We start from the raw sequence: 19807 nt of genomic DNA, 5'->3' as shown, positions 1-19807 counted from the left end.
TTTTTGTATTTTTGGTAGAGATAGGGTTTCACCATATTGGCCAGGCTGGTCTGGAACTCCTGGCCTCAAGTAGTCTGCCTGTCTCAGTCTCCCAAAGTGTTGGAATTACAGGTGTGAGCCACAGTACCGGCCATGACTTTTATTATTATGATGATGCTATAGGGGAGAGTATAAAATAAAGTAGAAGAAATAGCTGTGACAAGATTATATATACATTTTATTCTCTAAGCAATAAGAAAATATTGATGGTAATTTATGTAAAAGTAGTGCTTACTAAAATAATTTGGGTTGTGCATGGGGAAAAGCATGGGGAGAAGGTGTATGTAGGACCCAGTGGGAGGCTGTGATAATAATTCAGTTTTAAAATAATGAGAGTCGAGACAAGGGTAGTGAGTGGGGTATTAAGCAGGTAAAACACTGCTTTCTCTTCTTTTAAAATAAGCTACCTTATCTTTAAATCCCTTTACAGAATTCATTCCCCCACCTCCCAAGAGGTAATGTGGATATTTTAGGTTCTGAAAACTGAAGCAGTCAGAAAGAGAACTTACACAGATTCCTACTATCACCTCTACTCACATACTAGGAATCATACCACATAGTCTGCCTTCTCAACTGCTACCATATATGAGCTATCATCTTCCTTCCTAAAGCCAGTCTCTAAACTTACATACTTGTTTCTATCACCTCTTGCCTTTTTCTCACTTTGTCAACTTTTTATTTACTGGTTTATTCCCATTCGCATGTGAACATGCTCATTTATCCCATATGAAGCAAATAAAAACCTCTTGACTTTCCTTCTCTCACCAACTACTCCCCAGTTTCTCTTCTTCCCTTTGTAGTTAAACTCCTAAAGAGTTGTCTATTTTTACTGTCTCCAGTTCTCTCTTGAGCTTGCTCTAATCAGGCTTTTGCCCTACCACTCTAACAAAACTGCTTTTGTCAAGTTCACCAATGACCTCTGTACTGTAAATTGCGGTGATTAATTCTCAGTCCTCATTGTATTTGACCTACCAGCAACATTCAGTGCAGTTTATCACCCTTTCTTCCTTGAAACACAGTTGGCTTCTAGGACACCACATTATTCTTATTTTCATCCTACCTCACAAGTCACTTTTTCTCCTTTGCTAGTTCCTCTTTTCTCCCACCCATTCTTAGTCTCAAATGATGAGCTCAGGAGAGGAGATATTAGGCAGTTGAGAAGAAGGGATAAAGTATTAACTATTCATCCCGGAAAGTAAGAAAGTGAATGACTACGGAACTGTGATATGCTTGCCAGTAGCATTAAGGCCATTTCATGATGTTTTAAAACAAAAGAAATGATTGTATGTATTTTTTTTTCTGGCCACATTCATCTGATTGGATGTAAGCACCAAAATCAGTAGAAAGTTGGACTTAATCAGACTTGGGGCTTTGCCAGATGAATACAATAAAGCAAAAGAAGGGCAGGAAAATTAAAAAAAAAAAGAGAGTGGTTATAATTAGTCCCCATGGAATTTAAACTGGGTATGCAGTAGAACCTCAAAGGGATGAGAGACAGTGAAAAACTGGTAGCATCAGTGGGTTGGGGTCTTACTGCAGTAGAAAGATTGCTGGAGTCAGGATAATAGAGGGATCAAGTTGGAAAGGTAAGAGGTGGTAGACAGAAAGTAGAATATGTGAATGTAAGAGCTAGGATGGAGAACTAGGGGAAGGGAGTGAGATGCCTAGGGCACAATACTTAAGGAGGAGCCTATTGTATGGGTGGTACAAGTAAAGGCTTGGTACTTGTACAACACTGAGAGCTTCCTTAAATTTTGCACCCTAGGTGCTTCACTCACCTCTCTGTCCCACCGTAGTCCTAACCCTGACTGAGAGTATGAAAGGGTTGCAATTGTTAGTAATGACAGTCTAGTGAATGACTGTGGAAGTGAATGGCTAAGGTAATTGTTAGAGTAAAATTTTAGAAACTCAGAGACTAGAATATTGGGAGGATCCTCTACCAATATATTGAAAATGCTGAAAATTTGCCAGGCATGTGCCTCACGCCTGTAATCCCAGCACTTTGGGAGGCTAAGGCAGGCAGATCACCTGAGGTCAGGAGTTCGAGACCAGCCTGGCCAACACGGTGAAACTACCTGTCTATTAAAAATACAAAAATTAGTTGGACATAGTGGTGGGCACCTGTAATCCCAGCTACTCTGGAGATTGAGGCAGGAGAATTGCTTGAACCCAGGAGGCAGAGGTTGCAATGAGCCGAAATTGCACCATTGCACTCTAGCCTGGATGACAAAAGCAAGACTCTGTGTTTAAAAAAAGAGAGAGAGAGAGAAAGAAAATGCCAAAAATTAAGGTGGGCAGTTTTTGCAAAAAAATAACTGAGCAATAGGTACGTCACAAAAAAAAAAAAATGAAAAGACATGGCCTGGGAGCTAGTAGGCCACAGCAACAATGAAGGGGTGGGTGATATAGTCTGGTTATAGGAAATTGAAAGTTCAGAATTTTAGGGAATAGAATGGGAGAATAATTTTTAAATGGCAATGAAGAGCAAGAAAGACACTACTCCATCTCCAGGCCTAAGGGAAAGCTAGTGAGAGCAAAAACAGCCACCACTCTTAAGAGGGCTTCAGTGGAAGCAGCATCCTTGGCAGAAACTTAGATTTCCATTAGAGCAAGAATGTGGAGGGACCTAAGTTGAGGGAAGAGGTTGCTAGTAGAGGAGATTTTGCTGAGTGGACTGAATTTCAGAGAGCATAGTGGAAGGGTTAGATGAGTTCAGGAGAGATAGAAAAAGAGTACAGAAGAGGAGATATGTGGAGACTTTTGTGAATAGAGTGCTGGAAAAAGACCTGACAATCTGGAGGTCTTTTATTTACTGCTAATAAATGGAAACTAAAGACCACAATAAGATTTGTCCTAGTGGATTAAGGGTAGTATTGGCAAGGCTTTGAGTGTTTGAATGGGTTTCTGGGGCTAATACCAATGTGTTCTGTTTTTGTCAGTGAGTTGTATCTTCATTTGGCCATCTTGCAGTAGCTTTTTTGAGAATACAAAATGAACATGTTTAGATATTTTTCTTTTTTTTTTTTTTAATTGCATTTTAGGTTTTGGGGTACATGGGATGAACATGCAAGATTGTTGCATAGGTACACACATTGCAGTGTGGTTTGCTGCCTTCCATCCCCTCACCTGTATCTGTCATTTCTCCCCATGCTATCTCTTCCCACCTCCCCACCCCCCGCCCCTCCCCCATTTCCCCCCAACGGACCCCAGTGTGTAGTGCTCCCCTCCCTGTGTCCATGTGTTCTCATTGTTCAACACCCGCCTATGAGTGAGAATATACGGTGTTTGATTTTCTGCTCTTGTGTCAGTTTGCTGAGAATGATGGTTTCCAGGTTCATCCATGTCCCTACAAAGGACGTGAACTCATCGTTTTTGATGGCTGCGTAATATTCCATGGTGTATATGTACCACATTTTCCCTATCCAGTCTATCATCGTTGGGCATTTGGGTTGGTTCCAGGTCTTTGCTATTGTAAACAGTGCTGCAATGAACATTCGTGTGCACGTGTCCTTGTAGTAGAATGATTTATAATCCTTTGGATATATACCCAGTAATGGGATTGCTGGGTCAAATGGGATTTCTATTTTTAGGTCCTTGAGGAATTGCCACACTGTCTTCCACAATGGTTGAATTAATTTACATTCCCACTAACAGTGTGAAAGTGTTCCTATTTCTCCACATCCTCTCCATCATCTGTTGTTTTCCGATTTTTTAATGATCGCCATTCTTACTGGTGTGAGATGGTATCTCAATGTGGTTTTGATTTGCATTTCTCTGATGACCAGTGATGATGAGCATTTTTTCATATGTTTGTTGGCCTCCTGTATGTCTTCTTTTGTAAAGTATCTGTTCATATCCTTCGCCCATTTTTGAATGGGCTTGTTTGTTTTTTTCTTGTAGATCTGCTTTAGTTCTTTGTAAATTCTGGATATCAGCCCCTTATCAGATGGGTAGGCTGCAAAAATTTTTTCCCATTCTGTTGGTTGCCGATTCACTCCACTGACTGTTTCTTTTGCCGTGCAGAAGCTGTGGAGTTTGATTAGGTCCCATTTGTCTATTTTGGCTTTTGTTGCCCTTGCTTTTGGCGTTTTGGTCATGAAGTCCTTGCCTACACCTATGTCCTGAATGGTTTTGCCTAGATTTTCTTCTAAGGTTTTTATGGTATTAGGTCTGATGTTTAAGTCTTTAATCCATCTTGAGTTAATTTTGGTGTAAGGTGTCAGGAAGGGGTCCTGTTTCGGCTTTCTGCACATGGCTAGCCAGTTTTCCCAACACCATTTATTAAACAGGGAGTCCTTTCCCCATTGCTTGTTTTTGTCAGGTTTGTCGAAGATCAGATGGTTGTGGGTATGTTGTATTTCCTCTGAGGCCTCTGTTCTGTTCCATTGGTCTATATCTCTGTTTTGGTACCAGTACCATGCTGTTTTGATTACCGTAGCCTTGTAGTATAGTTTGAAGTCCGGTAGTGTGATGCCTCCTGCTTTGTTCTTTTTGCTTAGAATTGACTTGGCTATGCGGGCTCTCTTTTGGTTCCATATGAAGTTTAAGGTGTTTTTTTCCAGTTCTGTGAAGAAGGTCATTGGTAGCTTGATGGGAATAGCATTGAATCTTCTTTAGTAAACAGGAATATAGATAGCATTTTGCAGTATCACTTTGAGATGTAATTTAACATATTTGTTGTTTTTAGAATGGACAACAAATTGTGGCAGAAAAAGCTTTGGAATATTTGGCTCAACGTTCAGAAGACCAAGAAAAAGTTCTTACAGCTACAAAGTAAGTAACCTACATCCTGTGGAAGAGAAAGGATTTCCTCTGCTCATCTTACTCTTGGTCAATAAACTTTGCCAAAATAGTGCTATTGAGATCAAGAGAACTTTTACATAAAAAAGTGAGGCAGAGGAGAGTGAGGTTGGGATTTGATAAATACTTAATGGTATGACTGAGAAAATGCCACTGTGAGAAATGAGAAACCAGCAGTACTCTAGAGTGGTTCTCCTTTTAGTCAATTACACTTGAGGCCACATTTCCAAAGGGAAATGGAGTCACATAAATAAGTGTCAGAGGAGTCTTGAGATATTTGCATGCCTTCAGTAAGGTAAATATTTAAACATCATTCAGGACAGACAGTATTTTTTAAAGCTTTTTAGGTTTTAAAACTTTACCAGCTACCTTATTTTGTCTGCTTGTCATTATGCTGCTAGATCCCTTCAAAGAACAGTGATTTTAGTTTGAGTCCCAAAGGACAGTTCCAGTTTCTTTACAAAAAAAAAACCATATATATAAAGACTGATTTATCATACCTGATGTTCTAGCAGGTGTTTTTGAACAATGATATAAACTGTGGAACCATTTAAGAATTTGTTATGACTGGGCGTGGTGGCTCACGCCTGTAATCCCAGCACTTTGGGAGGCAGAGGTGGGCAGATCACGAGGTCAAGAGACTGAGACCATTCTGGCCAACATAGTGAAACCCTGTCTCTACTAAAATACAAAAGTTAGCTGGGCGTGGTGGCACACACCTGTTGTCCCAGCTACTCGGGAGGCTGAGCCAGGAGAATTGCTTGAAGCCGGGAGGCGGAGGTTGCAGTGAGCCAAGATCACGCCACTGCCCTCCAGTCTGGTGCCTGATGAAAGAGCAAGACTCTGTCTCAAAAAAAAAAAAAGAATTTGTTATAAGCAACACTTTTGTTTTTAAATTATTTTATTAAATTCCTCTTTCAAAATTATAAAGTTGGAATGTTTTCATTGCAACCATTAAAACAATAAAATACATATACGTAAAATAAGATTAATCCCCCCTTTACCTGCTCTTTTCCCTCCCAGAGTAATCAAGGTTAATAATTTGGTATATATTCATTCACACGTTTCTTCCTAACCTAAGAATCACTTTCTATATTACTTTATCATACAGATGTTTGATTCATCTTGTTTTTCCAAAAATTGCTGAAATGCCGGAATCTGAAGATAAGTGAGTTATTTCATCAAAAATAATGTTTTTGCCATTAGACAAATTATAATAACTTACAATATAAACTGTATATTAAGAGATACTTAGTTTAGTGTGTAAGGTCAACACAGGCTTTGGGGTCAGTCTTCCTGGGTTCATATCCTGGCTCTGCTACTTGTTAGATGTGTATCCTTAGGCACATTTCTTAACTTTTCTGAGCTTCAGTTTCCCCATCTGTAAAGTGGGAAAAATAGTAGTACTTATGTCTTTGGGTTGCTCTGATGACTCAATGAGTTAAAACTTCTAAAAGGCGAAAGGCTTATATGATCTGCAGAGAAACCAGAGTATAAGTTAATACATGTAAAACATTTGGAGTGTCAGGAACTTAATAAGCCCTCAATAATGTTATCTGTGGTAGAATTATGATATTGTATCTCTTGCCCCTTTCTTAACAGATGACTCAAATATAGACGTATCTCTTACTTTCCCACAGAACATATAACCTTGATTTCTTGTTGGTTATGATTCTATATCAGGTCAGCAGGGAGTATTCAAATATGTTGCCATGCATACGACCAAATATATTTCTGTGCATTTCTTGGCATAAGATATTAAAACTTAACAGTTCGTCGAAGACTTTGGTCACTAATTTTTCATTCACAAAACTCACTACCTCCTGATTATTTGAGAGAAAACTCTGCTCAGGGTGTTAATTAGGGATAACTTTCAGAGACATATCAGCCATCTCTGCATTCTCTGCTTAGACAAGAACTCTGTAATAGTTCTCTCTACTTGACTTTTGCAACTGGAGGTAATATATTTTTTCAGATAAATTCTTTGGAAATATCTTTGACTGAGATAACATAGGACAGATGCCTTATAACTGTCTTTTTCATAATGCAGATTTTATCCAATTGCATTTTGCCTTTTCTTTATAGACTTCATAAATCCATTAGAAGGGATCTCAAACAAAACAAAAGATGAAGCAATTGGAATTTTGAATAATGACCAAATATTTGCTGGCATTAAGAAATTAACTTTTAGACATGATAATTGTAGTGTGGTTGTTTTTTAAAACTATTGCTTATCTCTTACAGACACATCTTGAAATATGTATAGTTGAAATAATGTGATATCTGGAATTTGCTTCAAAATAATGTTGGAGAGGAAGAAGTGGGTGGAAGTATCAAGGAGATAAGATTGATGAGTTAATAATTATTGAAGCTGTGTGATAGGTACAGAGGGATTCATTATGCTTGTCTGTTAACATTTGGACATCTTTGAAGTTTTCAACAATAAGAAGCTTTTTTAAAAAAAGGACTAAACCATGATAGCTACTAGATTGTAAGAGTGCCTTGAGGGCTAGGACTATATTTGTATTTATCTTTGTATCACTGAAACCTAGAGCAGTATCTGACACACAATTGACACTCAATTTATTTAAATGACTGAATATTAGTTATTTATAATATCTTCAACACTGGACTTAAAGGTGCTTCATATTCCTCTTAATTGTGGCATACAGTAAAACAACACACATTAAAACCAGTTGAGGAACAGGGTAAGGGACGGAATCCTGTTTGAATTAATGAGAAATTACACAACACTTTTCAAAATATACCTTCATTGTTTTCAAGTAAATGTAGTAATAGAGAGCATCCTCTAGCAACATTTTCATGTAGAAGTTAGAACCTGATTTAATAAATAGATTAGACTAACTTGTAAAAAAAAAATTAAGTGCCGAATTCAATGAGAGGACTCAAGAATTGAATTATAGGTTCAGCTATTTCAATAACTTTTGGTTTACCATAGGCAATGGCAACTTATTTCACTTCTCAAAGCTTTATTTTCCTCATCTGTAAAATTTTAAAAGCTGGACTGGATAATTTTTAAAGGTCCTTTCTGTTCCAAAATTCCTGTGGTTATAGATGAGCAGTATCTACCTAAGTACTGACAACTCATATGCTAAATTTTTTTAAAGCAGTTTTTTCTCTTAAATAGATTATGCATTCCTTTGTATGTCTTCACTCTTATTTGTACTGTATATTTTTATTACTGGACCCTTCCTAGATTGTTTAGTATGGAGTCACCGAATTAAATAGTGAAGAAATCAACTTTAGCTCAGCTGAGATTCATATAAGTAAAATTTACTGTAAGAAGTTACTTTATATAAACTAGACTTCTCAGATTTATCGCTGAAAAATCAGCTACTTTTCCTGACCACAGTCTTTATTATCTATGTTAGACCCCTCCTGATAAGGCCAGTCTTACAGTATGTTCTACCCTTCTTACTGTAAACTTCCTTAGTTGAGTTTGCCAATACTTTCACGTTCATTCCTTTGTTAAAGCAAAATGAGCTGTTTTCCTCTGGTTAGTTTTTACCTCACTTTATTTTTTAAGTTTAATATTTCATTTTTTAGCTAAGTTTTAGGTTCACAGAAAAGCTAACAGGGAGGTACAGAGATCCCCATATATCCCCTCTCCCCACCACGTGCATAGCCTCCTCCATCCCCCACCAGAGTGGTACAATTATTACAATTGATGAAGCTAAATTGACATACATAGTCACCTGATGTCCATAATTTATATGAGGATTCACTCTTGATGTTGTACATTCTATGGGTTTAGACAAAGTTATAATGACATGTATATATCATTACAATATCAATACCATATGGAGTATTTTTACTGCCCTAAAAATTCTCTGTGCTCCACCTATTCATCCCTCCATCCAAAACTATTCCATAGTTTTGTCTTTTCCAGATGTCATGTAGTTGGAATCATACAATATATAGCCTTTTCACATTGGCTTCTTTCACTTAGTAATGTGCATTTAAGGTTTCTCCATGTATTTTTGTGTCTTGATAGCACTGAATGATATTGTATTGTATGAATATATCATATTTTATTTATTCATTCACCTATTGAAGGGCATCTTGATTTCTCCCAAGTTTTGGTAGTTGTGAATGAAGTTTCTGTAAACATTCATGTGCAGGTTTTTGTGTGGCCATTTTTAGCTTCTTTGGCAAATATTAATAACCAAGGAGGATGATTGCTAGGTCTCATGGTAAGACTATGTATGTTTTTTTCCTGAGAAACTGGTAGACTGTATTCCAAATTCCTGTGTCCTTTTGCATTCCTTCCTGCCAGCAATGAATAAGAGTCCTGTTGCTGCGTGTCCTCACCAGCATTTGGTGTTGTCAGTGTTTGTGATTTTGGCCATTCTGATAGGTATCCAGTGGTATCTCATTGTTTTATTTTGAATTTTTCTGATGACATGTGATTGGAGCATCTTTTTATATGTGTATTTGTCATCCTATATCTTCTTTGATAAGGTTTCTGTTAAGGTCTTTGGCCCATTCTTTTCTCCTAAGGCTTTTAGGACCCTTGTGCCAGGAACCTCAGACTAAATACACTTCTAATTATACCATAGTGTAAAGATCCCTGGTGTTTGACCACAGATCTCAAATATAGCAAAAGGATCATAATGGTTAAAAAATACTGGCACATTACTGAAGTCCCCTTCAGTCATTAATAATTTGTCCAGTTCATCATTGCATCATGAAATTGTCTCCCAGGGTAAGGCCACTGAGGTTTCCAGGCTTCTATTTGGTCAGATTCCAAAAGCAGGAGTGGTCTCCGCAATATATGGCTTCACCTTTTCAGGATCTGGTATAATTGAGGTAAGAGACAATATCATCTTTTGCTCTGAAACTCTTGAGGTATTGATGTAATATTGGATTTCCCTTACTGCATAACTCATTTGTTCATTCCTTACTCTCATCTACTATTCCTCCTTTTTTCTATTTATAACCAAACTTCCACATTTGAAAGAACATTAGGTGCTGGTCCAGATAACAGCCAATACTAATCTAGCAAATGCCTCCCCCTCAGTCCACTCCCATTTATATAAGGTAGTATTGTATAGATACAGAACTAGTGGACTATCTTGACCATTAAGCAAGCAATGCAGCTGCATTTACTCTTAACCCCACTTTTGCTAGATAGGGTAAAGACACATCCTGCCCACATGAGGCCCTTAGGAATTCTGACATAAAGATTTTAAAATATAGTTAGGTTTCTTGCTTAGGAATCAGCCCTGTTTCTAACACTTGTGGTTGCAGCCATGGTCTTGCTTATGTTTCATCAGGTAGGAAACATTAAGTTGAGCTGATATGAGAAGGAAAGAAAAAAATAAGAAATATTGTCATCATACCAGTGTCCTCCCCCTTGGAAAGAATTGCGGTCATACTAGCATCCTTCCCCAACTCCTCTTCCTCAGACTCACAAGAAAAACAGAGGAGTCTATCTAGTGGGGACACTTCCTTAGCCCCACCCCCCATATTGAGTATGAGCTTGTGAAGGCATGTAAGCCAGTCCTTCATCCCTATGTCTGCCCCCATTTTAGGCAACCAATGTTTCAATTGCCTGTTCCTCTTCTCTTTCTATTATTCTTAGGAGGATATATCTCTGCCCATTGTTGGACATTATGGGTTATAAAGTGTTTCTTGGTCTGAAAAACTGTGACTCAGCAGCCTAAATTGGTGCAGTATATTCTGTTCCAGTTCTTTTATTACATTCTGAGCATTTTCATCAACAACTGTGTAAGCAAAGGCCAATCCAGAGTTATTGTCTACTGCTGATGAAACTCATACCCTGGGGCTACCAGCATCAGTCTGACTTGCCAGCTGTGTTCAGGGCCTTCCCCCTGAGGAATCTGCCACACAGCCATTTAAGTCTCTGTCTCTTTTGTTGGAAAACAGAACAGTTACTGACATTTTGTGCTTCAGAGGGTACAAGAGGAATATGTCTAGGTTCAACCTATCTCTGTACTGCTGAGTTTTTAAATGCCCACAAATTTCATGGACCCAAGGGGCCACCTTGGGAGCACACAGGGATATCCACTTGTTGATTGTAATCACTTTTCAAATCTGGAAGGGTATTCTTTTGATGGATATCAACATATCCCACATTAATCCACCCCTCAAATTTCCCTAGTGATTTTCCTTAGAGCCATACATCATACAGACATCCTGTTAATGGGCCAGTTTTCCATTTCCCTTCTGTAAGACTATATGGCCAGGTCATTGGCCACTGCCAGTGAGTCAGTCAAAACTCAAACATAGGGGCTTTTACCACTGTTCAATTCTTCCTTCACTGCTGCGAAAACAGCATGTAGTTCAGCCTGCTAAGGTGATTTGTTTTTACCTTCTTTGATCAGATGATATCCTTCCAAATAGAATATTGGAAGGATATTCTTTTTTACCTTGGCACTGCCATCCATAAATTAAGCAGCTCCTTGTCAGTCGGTTGAGAACTGTTTGCAGGGCACTATCCCAGTGACGGTAGAATCCAGCAACTCCTCATGCAGTTCCAGAGTCAGTCCTAGGGAAAATGAGACTCTGCTCATGAGTACCTCCTCTTTGCATTCACAGGTAGCATTATCATGTATAAGCCACTTCCATTTTATTATGGAGCTTTTCTGGGCATTGCCCTCCCTGTTAGAGTGTTTTCCCAATATCACCCAAGGCATCATGGGTATTTCAGGTTTCGGGATTTTCCTCCTCCATCCCTCCCATCTTTCCAAGTCTCCAATGTCTATTTTATCACTTTCCGTGTCCATGTATACATATTATTTAGCTCCAACCTATACTTGAGAAGATGTGGCATTTGTCTTTCTGCTTCTGAGTTATTTCACTTAAGATAATGGCCTCCAGTTCCAACCATGTTTCTGCAAAAGACATGATTTCATTCCTTTTATGGCTGAGTAGTATTTCATGATATACACACACACACACACACACACACACACACACACACACTACCTTCAATTATTCTTCTTTTGATGCTTTTCCTATCTTTATGTAGATCTGAGTTTTTGATCTATATCATTTTCCTTCTCTCTAAATAACTTCTTTTTAACATTTCTTACAAAGAAATCTGCTGGCAACAAATTCCTTCAACTTTCTTTGTCTGAGAGGTTTTATTTCTTTTAATTTAATTTTTATTTTTGGGGGTACACAGATGTGTATATTTATGGGCCACATGTGATATTTTGGTACAGGCATACAATGTGTAATAATCATATCAGGGTACATGGGGTATCCATTACCTCAAGCATTTATTTTCCCTTTTAGTTATTTTTAAATATACAATGAAATTACTTTTTACTATAGTCACCTTGTTGTGCTAGCAAATACTAGGTCTTACACATTCTTCCTAACTATTTCTTTGTACCCATTAACCATCTTCACTTCCTTCTACCCCCTACAACCCTTCCCAGTGTCTGGTAACCATCATTCTACTCTCTGTCTCCATGAGTTGAATTGTTTTAATTTTTGGCTCCCACAAATAAAGAAGAATATGGGAAGTTTGTCTTTCTGTGCCTGGCTTATTTCATTTAACATAATGACCTCGAGTTTCATATAAATTGTTGAAAATGACAGGATCTCAATTCTTGTATATGTCCAAATAGTCCTCCATTGTGTATATGTAGCACATTTTCTTTATCTATTCATCTTTTGATTGACACTTGGGTTGCTTCTGAATCTTGGCTATTGTGAATAGTGTTGCAACAAATGTGAGTGCACATATCTCTTTGATATACTGACTTTCTCTTCCTTCTTTCCTTCTGTCCTGTCTTTCTTTTAGTGAAGGTGATTTTCTCTGATGGTATGATATAACTTATTTATTTTATTTTTTGTGTATCTGTTTTATGTTTTTTGATTTGAGGTTATGAGGCTTGCAAATAATATAACCCATTATTTTAATCTGATGACTTAACACTGCTTGCATTAAAAAATTAACTACTAACAAACAAAAAAACTAATAAAAATTCTACAGTTTAACTTCTTCCCATCTCTTTTTAACTTTCTGTTGTTTCTATTTATATCTTATACTGTTATGTCTTGAAATATTGTTATATTTATTTTTGGTTGGTTTTTCTTTTAGTCTTTCTATTTAAGGATAGTTTACACACCATACTTACAGTGCTAAATATTGTGGGGAATTTTCTGTGTATCTAGTATTACTAGTGAGTTTTGTACCTTCAGATGATTTCTTGCTCATTAGCATCCCTTCATTTCTGATTAAAGTACTTCCTTTAACATTTCTTTTAGGACGTCTGGTGTTACTGAAATCCCTCAACTTTTGTTTGTCTGGGAAAGCCTTTATTTCTCCATCATGTTTGAAGGATATTTTTGCCATATATACTATCCTAGGGTAAAAGTTTTTTCCTTCAACACTTTAAATAAGTCATGCCATTGTCTCCTGGACTGTAAGGATTTCACTGAAAAGTTTGCTGCCAGGCATATTGGAACTCCACTGTATGTTGTTTCTTTTCTGTTGCTTTTAGGATTATTTTTTTGTCCTGAACCTTTAAGAGTTTGATACTTAAATGTCTTCAGGTAGTCTTCTTTGGGTTAAATCTGCTTGGTGTCCTATAACCTTGTACTTGGATATTGATATCTTTCTCAAGGTTTGGAAAGTTCTGTTATTATCCTTCCAAGAAACTTTCTACCCATGTCTCTTTCTCTACCTCTTCTTCAAAGCCAGTAACTCTTACATTTGCTCTTTTATTTATATTTTTATTACTTATTTATTTATTTTGGGATGGAGTCTCACTCTGTCACCAGGCTGGAGGGTAGTGGATGGTCTTGGCTCACCTTCCGGGTTCCAGCGATTCTCTGTCCTCAGCCTCTTGAGTAGCTGGGACTACAGGTGTGCACCACCATGCCCAGCTAATTTTTCTATTTTTAGTAGAGATGGAGTTTCACCATCTTGGCCAGGATGGTCTCGATCTCTTGATCTTGTGATCCACCCGCCTCGGCCTCCCAAAGTGCTGGAATTACAGGCGTGAGCTACCGTATCTAGCCCACATTTGCTCTTTTAAAACTGTCTTCTAGATCTTGTATCCATGCTTCATTTTTAAAATCTTTTTTTTCCCCTCATTGTGTATTTTCAAATAGTGTGTCTTCAAGCTCACTGTTTCTTCTGCTAGATCAGTTCTGGTATTTAGAAACTCTGATATATTCTTCAATTGCATTTTTCAACTCCAGAATTTCTGCTTGATTCTTATTTCAATTTCTTTGTTAAGTTTATGTGATAGAGTTCTGAATTTCTTCTCTGTGTTATTTTGAATTTGAATTTCCTCAAAACGGATATTTTGAATTCTCTATCTGGATGGTCACATATCTCCGTTTCTCCAGAACTGGTCCCTGGTGTCTTATTTAGTTCATTTGGTGACGTCATGTTTTCCTGGATGATTTTGATGCTTGTCGATGTTCATCAGTATCTGGACATTGAATAGTTAGTATTATTGCAGTCTTTGCATTCTGGGCTTGTTTGTATCTGTCCTTCTTGGGAGGGCTTTCGTGGTATTCAGAAGTACTTGGGTGCTGTGATCTAAGCTGTATCTGCATTATTGGAAACCACAAGCCCAGTAATGCTATAGTTCTTGTAGACTCATAGAGATACTACCTTGGTGATCTTGAGAAAGATCCAGAAGAATTCTCCAGATTACCAAGCAGAAACTGTTTCTCTCTCCCTGTCTCCTCCCCTCCCCTCCCTCATCCTTCTCCCCTCTCCTCCCCTTTCCTCCCCTCCCTCATCCTTCTCCCCTCCCCCCTCTCCCCCTCTCCCCTGTCATCCTCTCTCCCTCTCCCCCTCTCCCACTCCTGAGCTATCTGGCATTAGGGGTATGGTGATACAAGCACACATGGCCATTACCACTAGGACTGCACTGGGTCAGACTTGAAGCCAACACAGCCCTGGTTCTCACCCAAGGCCCACTGTAACCACTACCTGACTACTGCCTGTGTTGTTGGCTCAAGGCCTTAGGGCTCTGCAATCAGCAGGTGGTGAAACCAGCTAGGCCTGTGTCCTCTTCAGGGCAGCAAGTTCTCCTAGGCCCTAGGTGAGTCCACAGAAGCTGTACAGAAGCCAGAGACTGGAGTCAAAAACCTTAGGAGTCTACCTCAGGTATTCTATTCTACTGTGGCTGAGCTGGCCATCTAACCATGAGATGCAGTCCTTCCTGCTCTTCCCTCCACCTTCCACAGGCCCATGTGGAATACTGCCAGTCTACCGCTGATGTTCACTTAAAGCCCAAGAGCTCTTCAGTCACCTTGAAGTAAATGTTGCCAGGCCTTATTTCACCCTTCAAGGCACTGGGCTCCCCTCTGGCCCAGGGCATTGGGGCCCCTAAGATCCCACTTGATGTTTTTCCCCACTGTGGCTAAGCTGGTACCTAAGGCATAAGACAAAGTCCTCTTTATTTTTCCCTCTGCTTTTCCTAAGCAGAAGGAGTCTCTCACCATAGCCGCCATAGCTGGGAATGTGGTGGGTCTTGCCTGAAGTCAGCACATCTCAGAGTCTCACCCAAGGCCCACAGTATACTCCTTCGGGTCACTGCTGATTATTCATGGTGTGTGCATCAAACTGTCATCTGGGAGCTAGAGCCTAGAATGGGGGTCTCATGCCTCTGCTTAGTGCCCTATCCTACCGTGGATGACCTGATATCCAAGATGCAAGACAAAGTCCTCCTTACTCTTCCCTCTCTTTTCAAGCAGAAGGAAGGGGCCTCCTTTGGAGCCACAAGCTATGCTACCCAGGGTTGGGGAGGGGTGGAACAAGCACCCCCTTAGCTACTCCAGTTGGTGTCTCAGTACGTTGTACCCCCAAGTCCATTGGTTTTGAGCCCAGTTCAGCATCAGGACTTGAATTGCTTGTGGCCTAGACTGCCTTTCAAGTTTAGAGCCCGAGAGCACTTTAGTCCATGATGGTGAGGCTTACTGGAACTCAGATTCCAACCACTGAGATGAGAGATTCCCCATTTGCTATAGCTGGTCCAAATACTCCCTCTGTTAGCAGGAGTTCACTGTGTTTAGCCTAGTTTTCCTTCATGCTGTGACAGGGCATCCCTGAGTTCAAGGCGAAGTCTGATAATCTCTGCACTCTGTCTCTCTCAAGTGCACAGATTTCTCTGCACCATGCAGCTGCTGGGGGATAGGGAAGAGGTGGCATTGGTGATAAAGGCTGTCTTTCCTACCCTCTTCAGTTCCTCTTTCAACAATATGAAGTTAAAACCAGGTATTGTGAGTGCTCACCTGATTTTTGGTTCTTATGAGAGTCATTTTTTGTGTGTAAATAGTGGTTAAATTTGGTGTTCCTACGGTGGGGGAGGATGATGGGTGAGCCTTCTGTTCCATCATCTTGTTCCACTCCTGTGTCTGAGAGTCTTTCTTTTCCTTCACTTTTGAAGTATAATTTCATAAGGTGTAGAATTCTGGGTTAGTGGAGTTTTCTCTCAATATTTAAATAGTTTGCTTCAGTCTCTTCCTGTTTGTGTGGTTTCTGAGTGGAAGTGGAATGTAATTCTTATCTTTGTTCCTCTTTAAGGTATTTTTTTCCTCAGGCTTTTTTCAGAATTTTCTCTGTTTATTTTATTTTCTCTAGTTTGAAAATAAAATGCCTAGATGTCAGGGTTTTTTTTGTCATTTGTTCTGTTTGATGTTCTGAGCTTCCTGAACCTGTGATTTGATATAGATGACATTAATTTGGAGAAAAGTCTCAGTCATATTATTTGAAGTATTTCTTCTGTTCCATTATCTATTCTTCTCCTTCTGGTATTCCCATTACACATATGTTACACCTTTTGTAGTTGTCTCATAGTCCTTGGATATTCTGTTCTTTTTTTTGGTCTTTGTTCTCCTTCCTTTTCAGTTTGGGAGGTTTCTGTTTATATAACCTCAAGCTCAGATTTTTTTTCCCCTCAGCTTTGTTCAGTCTACTAATAAGCTCATCAAAGGTTTTCTCATTTCTGTTACAGTGTTTTTGATCACAAGCATTCCTTTTTGGTTCTTAGGATTTCTATCTCGCTGGTTACTTTGCTGATCTGCTCTTGCCTGCTGTCTACTTTATCCACTAGAGCCCTTTCAATAATTATCCTAATCATGATCAATTATCATAGTTATCTGAAATTCCCAGTCTGATAATTCCAACATTCCTGCTATGTCAAGTTCTAATGCTTGCTCTATCTCTTCAAATTGTATTTTCCGCCTTTTAGTGTGCCTTTTAATTTTTTCTTGAAAGGTGGACATGTGCCAGGTAAACAGAACTACTATAAATAGGCCTTTAGTAATGCGGTGGTGAATTGTGGGGAGAGGGGAAGCATCATTTTATTTCATTTATTTATTTATTTATTTAAGAGATGGTGTTTCACTCTGTCACCCAGGCTGGAGTGCAGTGGCATGATCATGGCTCACTACAGCCTTGACCTCCCCAGGCCCAAGTGATCCACACACCTCAGCCTCCAGAGTAGATGGAACTGCAGGCATGTGTAACCATACCTGGCTAATTTTTAAATTTTCTGTAGAAATAGGGTCTCACTATGTTGCCCAGCCTAGTCTTAAACTCCTGGATTCAAGCAATCCTCCTACCTTGGCCGCCAGAATGCTAGGATTACAGGTATGAGCCACTGTACCTGGTTTAGTCCTATAATTAGTCCTTCTTTAGTCCTATAATTAGGTGTTGGTCTTTTAGTCGGCTGTGAACTTCACAAGTGCTTCTCAGGTTTTTTTCTCCACCATTAGGTGGGACACGATGGCTAGAGTAGACTGTGAGTATTTCCCTTCTCCCAGATCAGTTAGGCTCTGGTATACCCCAGAAGGTCAGGCTGTGGTTAAGCAGTTTCTCTTGGGGGCAAGACTTTTAAAGAACAGAGTACTCTGGCATGTTTTAAAGTATTTTGTTTTCTCTGCCCTCTCCAAGATGCATAAAGAGATTTTGCTTCAATATTGACTGAATATCTAACCAAGCTCCTGGAGGCAAAACTCACAAAATTGTGGAGGCCCCTCTATGACAGGGTTCTCCTGAGTCTTAACTCAGACTTGTCCACACTGAGCCTCCAGTGCTTTGTCAGTTATGCTTCAGGTTTTCCTACTCTGACATTGGTTCCCATGGTGGTTTCCACTTTTGAATCTCTGCTTTAGTACGCTGTGACTCCCTATCTTTGCCTGCCTGTCTCTCTAATCTTTGTGGCAGCAGTTTTCCCTTTTTCTGCACCTCTCTTATAGGTCTGGGAAGAGTTAATGACTTTTCAATGTGTTCAGCTTTTTACTTGTTAGGACAGAGTGGCAACTTCCAAGCTCCTTACATGCACAACTAGAAACCAGAAGTTCTTTGTTAAATTAAAGAAGTTTGACAGAGGGGTCAAGATACCTGGGTCTACTCTTTTCCTCATCTTTAAAATGATGTGTCTATACAAGATAAGTAGTTTTTTAAACTGCATTCCTCAGAACCCTGGAAATTTCGTGGCATTGCCTCAAGGACTTCCAGGAATGTGAAGCTCCAAGCCTACACCCACTCCTTGTTCAACCACAGCAGCTCAACTTTTATCTTTAATCTTTTCCTGTATATTAGACTTTTATACAATTTTATTTGAAATAGGGTTCTAGTTTCCCCTCTTCAGAAAAAGCTTATAAATCACAGAGATCACCACCTGCTCTCAAGTATTATGACCCTACAATATAAAACCTTGTCAGTTGTTGAAATCTTTTGCTGAGAGTATATGAAGAAGTAGAAGAGAGAAAAAATATGAGGACAGTGGGAATGAGTAACTGTACCCTAGAGTGAAGAAGATTGTTGAAATGATAGATTTAAGTCCTGAGTAAAAAACTTAACAATTTTGCATTTTCTTAGCTCAATTCTCAGGCACAAATAGTGTCCCTTTTTAGTTAGGTTTTGTAGTAAAGATTTGGAACAGTTGGAAAATATTCTCTTCTTTATTTTTAGAATGAAAGAAATGGATCGACTTTTGACTTGCCTGAATAGAGGTAAATAGCTCCCTGGTTATATTCAGTCCTTCATCTTGCCTCTGTTCTCTATTGAATTCTCTGAGTACACTGAGCACACTGACTTTAACCTTATGTTTGAGTTAAGCTTCATGCTTCTTATTAATGTTTGCTACGGGAGTCTATTTTGGTTTCTTCATTCACAAGCAGAGAAAAGTGTGTCATCATTAGCATTCATCTCCAAATGTGATTTCAGCTCTGTTTTAATTCCTGTTTGTTTTAAGGACATCTCATTCCCTCCCGTCCTCCCGTCCTCTGGCTCTTTTTTCCTTCCCTTTGTCCTTCCCCTTCCCTCCCTCCTTCCCTTCTCTCCCTTCCTCCTTTCTCTCCCTCTTTGTCCCTCCACCTTTCTTTTCTAGTAGCCACTTGATCCTAATCTAAGAAGTGAACAGGTGAAAAAGGATCAAAACAAATAAAAATACCCTGAACCCTGCTGTTTTTCCATACCCTCTGAATCAAATTCAGATTGTATAGTCTCTTGTTTTGAAGCTATCCACCCAAGTCTGTACCATCTCCCTTATTTACTAATAATTTTTCCCTGTATCTCAAATGCCTGTCAACAGGGTGTTAAACATAGCAAAGTGGTTTAGAAACCAAACCACTTCTTTTCAAAAGAGAAAAACTTTGCTGGATGGCATTCTTATTTTTCAGAAGGACATGGGGTATGTAATAAATGCTTTCTGATAATGATAGCACGTTCTGGTTCTGTCCTGAGCTTGCTGGCTCAGTAAATATTATGCCAGCGTATTGATACTCTTCCAATTCTCAGTCTCTAGTTCAGTCTTTTAAACAATTGTTTCTATTCTTTATTTCCTCACATGTAAATCATATCTTTCCACCTCAGGTGGTGAATGATTGCACTAATTAAAATTATAAATCTCTCCAAAGACATGTTTGTTCCCCAGAGTTTGAATTAACAACTTCTTGGAACTTTGTAATGCTTTTTGTCATTTTAATTACTTTTGGTATG

The 19807-nt window shown here is 39.0% G+C and overlaps 1 protein-coding gene across 1 annotated transcript in view; it reads left to right on the top strand.

The window, feature by feature from the left end:
- The window catches only part of TEX11 (testis expressed 11), a gene marked incomplete at its 5' end in the record, with an annotated part of 328765 nt that overhangs the window by 231529 nt on the left and 77429 nt on the right, over window positions 1-19807 (top strand). Inside the window, 3 exons of the mRNA XM_039475670.2 lie at window positions 4727-4812; window positions 5951-6007; window positions 18779-18819. Coding sequence (XP_039331604.2) covers window positions 4727-4812; window positions 5951-6007; window positions 18779-18819 — 184 coding nt within the window. The remainder of the gene's footprint in view (window positions 1-4726; window positions 4813-5950; window positions 6008-18778; window positions 18820-19807) is intronic.

Source organism: Saimiri boliviensis, chromosome X (assembly GCF_048565385.1).
Source record: "Saimiri boliviensis isolate mSaiBol1 chromosome X, mSaiBol1.pri, whole genome shotgun sequence".
Taxonomy (NCBI): domain Eukaryota; kingdom Metazoa; phylum Chordata; class Mammalia; order Primates; family Cebidae; genus Saimiri; species Saimiri boliviensis.
This window is presented reverse-complemented; position numbering and strand designations above follow the sequence as displayed.